This window comes from Fundulus heteroclitus, chromosome 7, assembly GCF_011125445.2.
Source record: "Fundulus heteroclitus isolate FHET01 chromosome 7, MU-UCD_Fhet_4.1, whole genome shotgun sequence".
NCBI classification, from domain to species: domain Eukaryota; kingdom Metazoa; phylum Chordata; class Actinopteri; order Cyprinodontiformes; family Fundulidae; genus Fundulus; species Fundulus heteroclitus.
The window spans coordinates 18034064-18046753 of NC_046367.1; the positions used below are offsets into that span (position 1 = coordinate 18034064).

General features: G+C 46.7%; 2 protein-coding genes across 21 annotated transcripts in view; both read left to right on the forward strand.

Annotated features, from left to right (window-relative positions):
• The window catches only part of lmo7a (LIM domain 7a), a 73633-nt gene that overhangs the window by 39330 nt on the left and 21613 nt on the right, over positions 1-12690 (forward strand). For 17 of the 20 annotated variants that reach the window (XM_036139090.1, XM_036139088.1, XM_036139086.1 and 14 more), the window contains 6 exons: positions 1020-1239; positions 2539-2818; positions 9206-9235; positions 9828-9942; positions 11274-11413; positions 11793-12468. In XM_036139090.1, the coding sequence (XP_035994983.1) occupies positions 1020-1239; positions 2539-2818; positions 9206-9235; positions 9828-9942; positions 11274-11413; positions 11793-12468 (1461 nt within the window). The remainder of the gene's footprint in view (positions 1-1019; positions 1240-2538; positions 2819-9205; positions 9236-9827; positions 9943-11273; positions 11414-11792; positions 12469-12690) is intronic. The other 3 variants (XM_036139075.1, XM_036139081.1, XM_036139076.1) reach the window with 2 other exon arrangements.
• LOC110368643 (LIM domain only protein 7-like) lies at positions 5511-8961 on the forward strand. Its single transcript, XM_021317400.2, has one exon. It carries the CDS (start codon positions 5841-5843, stop codon positions 6693-6695), a length of 855 nt encoding a protein of 284 aa, XP_021173075.2. The 5' UTR covers positions 5511-5840; the 3' UTR covers positions 6696-8961.

The window sequence follows — 12690 nt, forward strand, 5'->3', positions numbered from 1 at the left end:
CATTAAGCACACACAAACACTGAATTCAAACCCAACCCTTTATTGGGTTACCAAAACTGCAAGTTTTCAACAAGAACGCGTGCTTTCTGATCTCTTTGAAGGGGGCGGAGCTTGGTGACAAGGTGTTCCTGGGTCTGCTTTCTTAATTTGGGTTGGGAGGATAGGTATTAACCTACATGACACAAAAGGAAGGAAAACTTCTATTGTTACTTTTTATTGACCCTATTTATGACGTCTATCGATCAATACACATTACTGAATTATGGTCCGGCCCTAGTTGGACGTAGTTATCCTTCTTCCTTATTTAGTCGTCTTTGTGCACTGCACCAGGCGGTGAATCGATCCCTCACCGTGACGCCGCTGCCTCCATGTCTGGTGGTGGATGCGGGGTTCTTTGGTTTTAATGCTTCACCTTGACTCGTCCGAACATCCTTCTTGTCATTGTAGATAGTCTTTGTCTACTCTGACCATGAAACTTTCCTTCTGAAAAGCATTTGACTTGGCCAGGAGAGCAGCTGCTTATTTAAGTTTCACTCACTTTTTCTTCTGAGCACCATCTCGGTCTATGAGGAAGTGTAATGTTAGCCTGCTTTGCCCGTTCCCAAAACACTTTTGATGTGTGTTTGGGATCATTAAATAAAAAATCCACATTGTCACCAAGTTTTAATCGTCCTTGCTATTTGAATTGAAGTTGAAGATTTTGAAGTTGCTTCTCTTGTCTTCGTTCGTTGTCCTGTTTGCTTTGTGCAGTGTGCCGGTACCACTGGGAGTGAAAGAGCGCCACAGCTTGATGCTATGACCAACATGCTTGATAGTTGGTACACTGCTGTTAGGTTTTAAAGCCTCGCCCTTACTCCCCCAAATGTATTTCCTGTCTCAGTGGCCAAACACTGCAGCTCGATTTGTGTCTTCTGGTGACAAAACTCGGTTGACTGTGGACAATGACAGGGGAGCTAAATATTATGACTGGCAGCCTATTATTTAAGTGACTGACTGTGTGCTTTTTTTATGTATGAAAGGCTCTGCAGGAATCAAAAAGCCAGAAGGGCTCCAACGTTAGAGACAGCGGTTTTGGAGACAGCTGGTACTCGGAGCGAGAAGAGATCTGCGATCTGAGAGGTGGTGGAGGAGGAGGAAGTGGTGGACACCGGAGGGAAGACTCATTGGACAGTTTGGACTCGTTGGGTTCAAGACCCCACAGCGTCTCATCTGAAGCCACTCTTAAAGGCAGCAGCGAGGGTACAGTAGAAGATTTCAACACGGTTTTATCCATTCTTATCTTTCGTCTTTTTCTCCTGTTAAAATTGACAAGCTTTTGTTATTTACACTGACTTTCACTCTAAATCCTAGAGGTAATCATTCAGTCTCGACCCACGGCTCTCCAACTGTGTTCCAATTAACCCTTATGGTACTCTGACTATCTTTAGTGGGAGTGATATCAAGTATTCACAAAGTAACTAGCTCTAATGTGGAATGCATAAACCCAAGTAGACCAAAATATGTTATGAGCACCATACTTTCAGCACTTTAGTCTGTACTCGTTGACCATTCACAGTAGGCTGCAGTCAAATAGCAGTGTACGCCTCTGCAACCTTGGTAAATAGAGATTTTGTTTGTGTTTTTGTTTATCGGGACGTTAACTACCACACGTACAAATAGAAAGTTTACAACTGTAGCTATCATAAGGGTTTTAAATATGCATTGGCCATGTTGGATATTTAGGTTAAATCGATGGAAAGTCTTTCCCTCTTTGAATTTCTCTCTCTCTCTCTCTCTCTCTATCTCTCTCTCTATCTATCTATCTATCTATCTATCTATCTATCTATCTATCTATCTATCTATCTATCTATCTATCTATCTATCTATCTATCTATCATCTATCTATCTCTATCTCTCTCTCTCTCTCTCTATCTCTCTCTCTCTCTCTCTCTCTCTCTCTCTCTCTCTCTCTCTCTCTCTCTCTCTCTCTCTCTCTCTCTCTCTCTCTCTTTGGATGGCATTAAGTTGGAACTCCTAATATTTAGTGAGGTATCTTTTTCTAAAAAGCTGCAGAACCCCTACTCCAGACTGATTGTTATAAATCCAATTCATCCATCTGGAAATCCAAATATTTGTGAACTGGGAAGACCCACTGTCTTGGAAAGTTGACTCTCATTTGTGAAAACAAACATGGATCGCCATCTAGTGGTAGGTCTCTGAAAGTGATTGTTTTTTTTATATCAAACCAGAAAATTCTCCCAAATGTAAAACTGATTTCTCTGGCATGCATCGGTGGAGGTTTGTGCTGCCCAGACGTTGTTTTGCGTAACTGGGGGCAGTGAGACATTCCACAGCCGTCCACAGCAGCTTGTAAACGAGGAGGCCTCTGTTCCCCACCCTGCACCCCCCAGTTACTCTTTCAAAGTCACTCCAAAACACACAATACACCCACATGCACACACATGCACACACACACACAAACAACACAAACCTCACTCGTTTCTACATCCTGGGTTTGTTTGTCTTCTTTTCTTTTCCCCCCCTCCTGTCTCACACCAGTTCTTCATCCTGTCCTGCTTCCTGGTCCAGGTTGTTGCAGTGACACCGAGGCCGACTCCATCTTCAGGATGGCCGACAACAAGAACAGCCTCAGCTACCGCAGGTCGCTGGTCATCCAACCTAAAGCCAGCGCCCAGTTCAACCAGTTTCTGCCCACCAAAGACAAGCAGTCGGGCTACGTGCCAGCTCCGCTGAGGAAGAAACGGGCCGAGCGCCACGAGGACAGCCGGCGCAGCTGGACCGGCTCCAGCTACGGCGAAGATGAAGGCGTGCTCACCAGGTATATTACTCATGCAATTAAATGTGTTATTCTTTATTTAGGTAGTGAACATATTAGCTGGTGAAATATTTAGTTTTAGTTGCCAGAAGTTCACATGGAGTTAGTCCGGTCCCTTGTGTTTTTAACGTGTATGCTGTGGGATGACAATCTTAGTCAAACAAGGATTTCAGCGCCCTGCTACGGCAGCAGCCCTGTCACCCAGAGCGCCTTACCTTCAGCACAACCCAGCTGGGAATACGGCTCCGAGAGCGGAAGCGACTCGGACCCGGACCGACCGGACCCCGATCTCGTCCTGGACGATCTGGCGAGCCGACGCTTCCACAGTCCCTCCCCTGCTCCTCCCACCAACTTCGCTGTTCCCGCCAGCCCGTCAACGGGCGGGCGTTCGGCCCGGGGCAACGGCGCCCCCTGGCCTAAGGTCACTGTTTCCCCCACTCAGCAGTACGTGACCTGCGACAGGTCAGAGAACATGGAGATGCAGTGTGGATGTGCCTGTGTGATGAGAGATACAACAGAATGCTCCTCTTCCTCTCAGTTTGCATGGTTTATTGCAGCCACGAGCAACGTCTCTAGCCGCAGTATTCTGCCTCTAACGCAGCTGCAAACGCTTCATTTTGTTGGATTTTGTTTGAATGATTTTACAGATTGCCGCTGCAGTAAATCCATGCTTGTTTTCTTTCTACAAGGTTGTGGGCTTGGAGTTGGAATTTGAGTTGTTGACATACCTCCTAAACCCGTTTTTTTACCTCTCAGTTGGCCTTTGAGCTTGCTTGGGTATCCTAATCCTGACGTCATTTGGTTTGAGGCTGCTGTGCGCGTTTGTGTGTGACTTGAGTGAGCTTGAGTCCTGCAAAAAGCACTTGTTAATCTGGCACTTGTGGTTGGCTGTCTCCTTTGAGCAGCAAAAGCAGGAAAACGCAGTCTCTCGACCGCAGCTGCGTGAGGGTGGACCACCGGCGGGGCGTGTGCTCAGAGAGCCTGTTCAGGTATGATGACTCTGAGGACGAGGATGACGATGAGGTGGGCTATGCGGATCCCGTCCAGGATGATCTCTATGCCCGTAAGATAGGCGCCACACCCCAGCAGGCAAGCGGTGTGTCTTACAACAAGTTCTTGCCCAAGTTCTGGACGCCTGAAGAAGACGTTCACATACAGAAGATCAAACTGGGCTCTCAGAGGAGGCCCTGGTACAAGAAGATGCAAGGCTTCAGGTGTGTGAGGGGGTTGAAGGCGTGGCCTTACCTGGGAGCCAATGGGGACTCCTGACAAATTAGATGCACCTCACCTAATACAGTGCCTCGCAAAAATAATTCATTCTTCTTGAACCTTTTCACATTTTGCCTTTACAACCACACACTTTAATGTAAAACAAAAATCTTAAAAAGTCCGACTGCATTTGCATTTAGCAGCCTGTACTCTGATATCCCTCAATAAAATCTGGTTAAATCACCTAATTAGTTTACAGTTTGAAAACAGCTGCCCTGTGTGCGACATTAATGAACCAGCAGCATCACCAAAACCAGGGAAAAGGTCCGAAATAAACCTTAGAGAGGTCTGAAGCAGGTTTAGGTGATAAAAACAGCATTTCAAGCTCATGCAGCACTTTTAAAACCCTCATCTAAATACTACAGCTACGGCCATAACAGGTCAAACAAGGAGAGCACTGATGTGCGAAGCAGCCCTTGGTACCTCTGGAGGAGCTGCAGAAATCCACAGCTAAGGTGGGATAATCTAGTATTACCTATGCACTCCTCAAATCTGTCAGGAATAAAGCCGTTGTTGAAAGAAAGCCACGAAAAGCTCTGCTGACAGTTTACCACAAGCCATGTAGGGGACACCACAAATGTGTCCCCAACCCCTCACCCCCTTGTTGCACACCCCCATTACAAGACCCAGGAAGCCGATGAAAACACCCATCTCCATAGTAGAGCACGGTGGTGGCGATATCATGCTGTGGGGCGGCTTTTCTTCAGCAGGGACAGAGAGGCTGGTAGAGACCTTGGTCAAAAGGTGGTACTACTGGTCTAGTACTGACGCAGGTGGGCTGAATGCAAATGCACACCATACTTTTTAGTTGTATATTTGTAAAAAAAATAAAAAATAAAATAAAACAATTATCTAGGACAATGTGTTACATTCCTTCTGCTTCACAATTGTGCTCTATTATGCTGGCCCACCCACATACAATCTCAGCAAGGTTGTGGTCATCGATATGACAAAAGGTGAACAAGTTCAAGGGATATGAAGAGTTTAGCAAGGCACTATGAGTCATATAGCTATTTTTCCTTCTTGCTTAGTTTTCTTTGACTAACTGCATGCCAATAAAAATGTTTTTTTTTTTTTTATCCAGATAAAATAACTGCATGTTTCTTTTGGGTACAAATCGCTGACTCCTATGATTCTCCCTTTTTTTTCCTCCTATGACTGCACCCCCCCTCTCTGCTCCGTGCCAACCTCCTCTGTCCCTCTCTCTTCTCGCCCTTCTCGGCCGTAGCCGTCTGAAGTCCGGCTCTTCGTCTGACGACTCAGAGGGCGACGCCAGTCCCCGGTTCTCCTCTGCTCCCCCTTCCTCTGCGACCTCTCCCTCTCACTCCTCCCACGAGCCCCAGGCATCAGCACAAGCCACCTTTGTTGTTGGGAAAAGGTTGATACAGCTGCATGAGTATGACGATGCGAGTTCGCTTTAAAGCGTCGCATTTTAGAGGAAGCTTCTCGTTGCACCACGTGGGGCTGAATTCATAAAAGCCGCTTTCTAATTAACTAATGAAACAGTTGAGCTACAGGAGTTGCCTTAACAAGCTCTAACAAGGAGATTGCTCCCCCCCCCTTTTTTTGGGGGGGGGAAAAGGCTGTGTATTTTTTTTTTTTTATCACAGCCTCATCCTGATTTTACAATCAACTTGCATCCGTTTTATTTCAGAGAAGTGTGCATTTCCTAGTACAAGTCCTCATTTGATCAGCATCTGTTTGAATCAAATGTCACCTTTCCACCCTTTCTTGCACCTCGATCCAGTTCCCATGCATGCGCTCATCATCTCTCTATCCTTTTTCTCTCTCCTTCTGCTCACCCTGCAGTCCTCACGCCCCAGCCAACCCCACCCCACAGCTCCCCAAGATAGAGCCCCCTCTCTTAGAGATTCCTCCGCTGGCGTTCCCCCCCGTGGACCCCGCCTCGGGTCCCAGACTGGTCAAATGCGAGAGGTGGCCGCTCCTGGGGCGCGAGGACCCCAGAGAGCCGCCGGACCCCGTTGACTATGAAAGCCTTGACCCGGACTTGGAGAACGACGACATGTTCACCAGGCGGACCCTGTCGTTTCAGGCCAACGCGGGCCTGGCCGCGTTCAAGACCCGGCCCCCCGCCAGGCGCAGGCTCCACTCCTCCGAGCCGCTGCTCAATATCGTCACGCAGCAGCACCTCCAAATAGACGCCGACGACAACGACTTCCCGGACATCGAGCGGGACGATGTCGTTTATCGGAAGGGGAAAACTCTGCGGGCTCAGCAGCGGCGGGCGCTCTCAGGAGCCCCGGACAACTACGCCCCCATGCGCATCCCGGAGCCCTGGGCCCTCCCTGCTGAGCTCAGAAGCAGACTCCTCTGCCCCCCCTGCCCTCTGACCCGGGAAGCCGCCACAACTGAACAGGACCAAGCTAGGGAGGAGGCGCGTCCAGAGGAGGATGACATGCTGGTGCGGAAGCTTCGAGATTATTCCGATCAGAGTCAGCAGAGAGGCCCGTCGGCTGGTGACGGGACTCCCTCGGTGCCCTCCTCCCGTAGTGAAGGCGACCTGCAGAGGTGGCAGGCGATCAGAGAAGCCTGTCAGCTAAGATACAAGAGGAGGCTTTTAGTGGAAAGGCTGAAGGCACTGAAGGTGTAGAAGCAGGCCGACGTAAAACTTCAGGTTTTGTCCCTTACTATGCACCGTTTTAGACTCGTAACCCTTACGTCAGATGCTACGTCGTTTCTGGTTAAGAATCAGTCGGAGAGGGAATTTCTGTTCAGTCCTCTTTTGTAAAATCAGTAGCGGCTTCTTTATGTCACTGGATCACTTTAAAACATGTTGTTTTAAGCCATATAGTTGGAGATGTGGTGAGATTTGCTGTAGAAACACTTTAGGAAGTTAACTTGGTTCTAGGCATGGGCCGGTATGAGGTTCACACATATTCATCACGTTGAGTGAAAACACGACGGTGAGATAGGATTTATACAAAAAGCTGGAACCAAAATTCATAAAATGGTCTAATTGCTTTGATTTGAACCTTGTTTTTGTTGTTGTTGTTATTATTATGTTATCTATTGTAGTTATTTATTTTGATGAGTAGGCTTAAGCAAAAATACAGAACATCAGTTTACATTTAGCCACTTTTGATGAATTGATCACATTTGGTGCTTACTGCACTGAATTTTGTGTGTTTTTTGTCTTTTGCCTCTTTAAAGAGTGACATGAATGCAACTAATTGATATTAGCTGTTTAATTAGTTGGGTGATTGACTTGTAGGCAATAATGCAATATTTTTCCGAGAATGTAAGAAAGTTTTAGGCCCAATAAAAATAATCAAAGAAAGTAATGTGTGCCTTTTAACGTATTATACCATTATCGGTTGCTGCTATTACATTCAGAATTACTTCTTTTTTTTAACACTGCACCAATAAGGTAATAACTTTTATTATATTACCGGGAGTTTTTATTGGCTCTAAAAATATGTGTTACATTGCTGAGGAGTTATTAAAGTTTTATTACAATTAGGCCATAATTCTCAAGTTTTTTGTTTTATCGTCGACAGTCAACTGCTTCCAGCTTTAGTTTTAAATTAGCTTTACCTCAGTAAGAGACTGACTTTCCGGGTTTGTTGTGGCTTAAAGTATTTCAAACAAACAATTGTGTCTTTCTTGAAAGCGAGGGAAAAACTTACAGCCAGCTGAAGGGGAACGGCATCGTTGCCTTACTCTCTTTTTTTCTGGCATCCTAGAAAGCATTTGAAAGTATTTTAAATCAAAGCAGTGGTATGAATTAAAGGTTTAATGGCTTTAAACGTGTGATTTTAAACGCTTGATCTACCCCGATACCAGTAACTACCCTGTGACTAGTTTCAAAAATTGTTTCCACTAATAGTGAGAACAAAAAGCTTATTGTTCTGATGTAATGCAATAAGGTGGTGTTTCACAGGTACAGTGGACTCCCTGGTTATGCAATAAACTTACTGCTCCTGTCTGTGGTGTGATTCATGATCAAACCCCCCAAAATATCTCCTTGAACAGAAAGGATTTGAGAAATCCTGTGCAAAACCGATCCAAATGGTGTCATCTTTAGTTTTTTGCTTTCTCGGAAGTCCGAGTTTGCCCGTGAATTGTAAATGTGTATATATTTATGCTTAATAAAGAACGAAACACCTTCACATCTTTGCCTTGGACTGACTTGAGCGCGCTAACTCTTCGAGCCACGGATCTGACCCGAGTTCATTGTCGTTAGCCCCCCGGCTGAAGAGAACTTCACGCCAACGCGCCAAACTCGCAGCGCAGCAGCAAGACGGGGCCGAGGCAAATACGACACGGTCACTGCAACAAGCCACGCAGTTTAACGTGCGCCAACGTCAGGGAGTGTAGAAATTTCCCACGGCTCTGCAGGTACATGCAACATGTGGACGCCCATTCACCGGAGCAAAACGCGCACACAATGCGACCATTTAAGCCGAGTCGAGCTCATCTGGGTTTACTTAACTTAACGGCCATGTGTGAAGTTATTTTTTTGCTTTGCATCATGGAGGCTGTAGAGAGGCTGCATTGTTTGGAGGGAAAACCCAACCACAGGCACACCTGTAGCTCTATAAACCAGGAAGCCCCACACAGTAGAGTCAATGGTGGCTCTTGTGTGAGTGGGGCTCTGGGCAAGCATCCCCCCCGCTGCCCTGCAGCAGTATAAAATGCAGGAGTTTATCTTAGATTAGGCAAAGTAGGCTAGTGTTTCTTGGGATTTACCTGCTTAGGAAGTGCAACTCGCCATCAAATGGACATCCATAAAGGCAATAAAAAACTTGAATTTAGCAGAAGTGATAATTATTATTTTTTTACCTGTCGTTCATGTCTTCCCTTTTTATTGCCGCCGGAGGCAACAGCTAGTTTGTCCTGTTTATTAAAAAAAAAAACAGCCACTGAGGAGAGTGTCAAGCCAGATATTTGACTCCTTATCTTCTGTGGCAGGCAGCTGAAATCAGAGCATTTGATTTAAATACCAATAAGCTTGAATAAGAGTCTCTACCTGGCCTCGGGCTCTTATCCTGACTACGTTCGGACTCACTGTTGGAGTGGAGAAAAAAAAAAAAAAAAACACTCCCCAGTCTGCAGAAATGTGATTTTTTTGTTGTTTTGTGATTCTCTCCGGCTCCCCAGACAGCAGCCAACGCCAGAGAGTTCTGACGGGTGAGTTGGCGGGGACTCCCACAAATGTTGGCATGTTTTGGATTTGCTCGGACCTCTGTCCAGTCGCACCCTGCCTTTTGGTCCGCTGGTCTCAGCGTTGTTGCTGCTAACCGCTGACACGCGACGCTAAACGCCGGGGTCAAGTCCGCAGCGGGGGGGGGGGGGAGAACGGGGCGGCCTGCAGGAAGCTCTTTCTTAAAAACGCATTTATAAAACTACAGTGGGACCATTATGACTGGCTAGAGGTCTGAACGTTTTTAAAGGGAGGCTTCTTATGTCAACTGTGGCCCTTTGGAGACTTTGTCCTTTTTGCATGACGGTGGGGACGGACAGTCTGAAGTGTTATTAACCCACTAATCCTTCAGCTCCTTTTAGTCTTTTCTGGCTGGTTGGCGGTGTGTATACTAACTAACTCTCCTTTACATAGACGTCTAACGTGACTTACAGATGGGACGAGGTGGTAAGAGACGGTGCATGCATAAAAAAAAAACGTTTGTGCCTTAAACTTGTGAATTAAGTTCACCTTGGATGTTAGAAAGGCGAGCAAGGCGACTTCGTTTTTTCAGTTTTCTCCACTTCTTTCTTCCTTCAGGAGCAAATCGACAAGCGACATCGCGGCGGACCCCTCGGTCAGCCGGCAGAATCGCTTGGAAGAGCTTCAGAAGTACCGCGAGCAGATTAAAGAGAGTGAGGATAAGTGGCAGGACGTAAGTGTTTCTGACATTTGCGGTCACCAGTACAGCATCGGGCCTTTTTTTTTTACATCACATTAGCACCATACTTCCGTGTATTAAAATAGTTTTTTTGTGTGACAAACTTAACAAAAGAGGTGCAGAACTGAAACAGGGCTGTTTTTTTACAAAGGAAAATCTAGCTGGGGACAATCTTAGCACAGATGTTCTATTGGATTTAGGTCTGGACTGTAACTGCACCATTTTAACACATGCATATGCTTAATGTTCTTTGTTATTAGATTAAATTAAACAAAAGTGGGTTTTTTTCTAAACAGGTGACTCCTCAAGGCAGTTTGTTATACTGGATTTTATTTAGGAGTCTCCAAGAAGTAATACTTATAATCGTCATCTTTATTTGACAAGCGACCCCGCTCTGACCACTGGGCCACCATTCCCCCCAAATGGGAAAGGGGTTTAAAAACTTCATATTTTAGCTGTAAAAAGAAATGTAAGCCATGCATTGTTTTCCTCCCCCGGCTCAGTTATACACTGCTTTGAGCAATCCCACTAAAGCACATTGAAGTTAGCAGTTTAATGGGACAGAATGTGGAAAGTAAACATGCTTGAGACCGTTTCCCCTCCATATACAAAAAAAAAAAAGACAAAGATGTTTGCTTCTGGCAGAGCTGCAGGGATAGGGTTAAAGTGAAAGATGAGCACATGATCTCTGAGATTAGTGCTGCAGCACGTGAAATCAGAGCTGCAGGGGTGGGAGACAGAGAGCCAGGCACTGGTTGGTGCAGTGCTGCCCCCTGGCAATTAAATGAGCTCATCTGCAAATATCTCTGTCAGACAGAAGACGTAAATACCAGGAAAGAATCAATATGAAATATTATTATGGTGTAATAAATGAAGATGGGAGGTTGTGACACACCTTCCCATCTTTCCACTGCAATTGAATAAAAGCACAAAAGTCTTCTGAAAAAAGATGACAACCAACAATTACCAGTTTTGTGACTTGCGGAGTAATACAACGTATAACACATTGAACATATTGTTTTTATACTCGCTGTGATAACTGCCTGCTGTCTGATTGGTGTCACGGCAAAGTGATGGAGTCCTAAAGCAACATTTAGGTCACACGGTGCCCAATCCACAGGGGAAGTGGGCCGGGAGGAGCTTCAGGCTCACAAATAGAACACCTTCAAATGCAGCCCTGTTTCGTTTTTTTTTCCCCTTCTTCTTCTTCCCCAACTTCTCGGTCGCACCGTGTCCGAGACAGCCTGTCGCTTTAATCTAAATCCAAGCATACATGCGTCAAAGATGTGATTCGTGAGGTGATCTTGGCTATCCTTTCTTTGCAGGACCTGAGCAAATGGAAAAGTCGGCGCCGGAGCGTGAATTCTGATATAGTGAAGAAGAAGGAAGAACGGGAGAAGATAGCGCAGATCTTACACGGCAGCGACGGAAAGTCCAAGACCTTGAAGGAGATGCAAGAGGAGAGGTGAGGAATAAGGAGAAGGGAAGAAAAAAAAAAAAACACACCTGATCAGGTAGCCGAGCTGCTACAAGGATGACGCATCAGGCTGCAGTCCTGCTTAACGAACCTGTTCCTCTTTTGCACGTTTTTACCCTCAGAGCGGGGATACTTTGCTAAGGTAATAAAATACAGCAATGTGAATGGGGTGTTTTGTGTTGTTAAAGAGAGAGACTGTATGATTGTTTTCAGTGTGTGAATCTGTGAGTACCAACACCTTCATTGCGCCACATCTCTTCCCGTCATGCCCGCCTCCCCTAACCTTTAATGTCGCCCATTACTGCCCGACTCAAGCCTCTCTCCCGCTCGCCGCTCTCGCCCTCACCCTTCTCCGTTCCGTCCGCAGACAAAGCAAAGGAAAGAACAGCATCGGCAGCCGTCTGTCATCTCTTTCGTTCTTGGACGACGACGAGGACGTGTTTGAGAAACCTGTGGTCCGTGCGCCTACCAGAGCACCTCCAGCCAGAAGCTACACCATCGACACTCCTATATATTCCTCAGAGCCCTCCAAGCCTCCTTTGAGATCTGCGGAGCCCCCGGCCGCTTCCCCACCCACTCGCAGGTCACCTTCACCTCCCGCTGTGCAGGAAACAGTGGACGGTCCTGCAGTCACAAACTCCGGCGCCACCACCAACACTCCTGCCAGCCACGGCTCCCACTCTCAAGCAGCTCCATCCCCGCAGGAGAGCCCAGCAGAGGAGAGCGCAGCTGTACCAAAGACAGAGGAGGCAACCAGGGACGCTGTCCCCCCTTCCTCCACCTCTACGCAGAAGGAGCCTCAGCCGAGGCCCTCATTGTTGGGAGCACCGAAGGAGGTGGAGGCCCCCTCCGCTGATTCACTGAGTAGACAACAACCACAGTTCAGCTCAATGGAGCCCAGGCCTCCCGGGGTGTCTCGGGTTTCCGCCTCTCTGCCCAGGAGCTACCAGAGACCGGATAGCGCGCGGCTAACCTCGTTTGTCGCTCCGAGGCCCTTTGGGGCCCAGCCGTCCCGCATCTCCTCCCTTTCCAGAGTGCATACGGTAAGTACAACGAGCTGTACCAGGTGCATACGGGTCCATCTCAATAAATTAGGAATGTATTGCATAGGTTATCGATTATTTTTCATGTATTATACAAGTAATAGTGTTTAGTTCTTTTGGATTAGATGGTTCTGAGAACTCGCAATTCTGTTTCTCAGGAGAGAAAAAATGACATAAGAAAACGGATCTTGAAAAACACAAATGTTATTTATAGTTATGTTG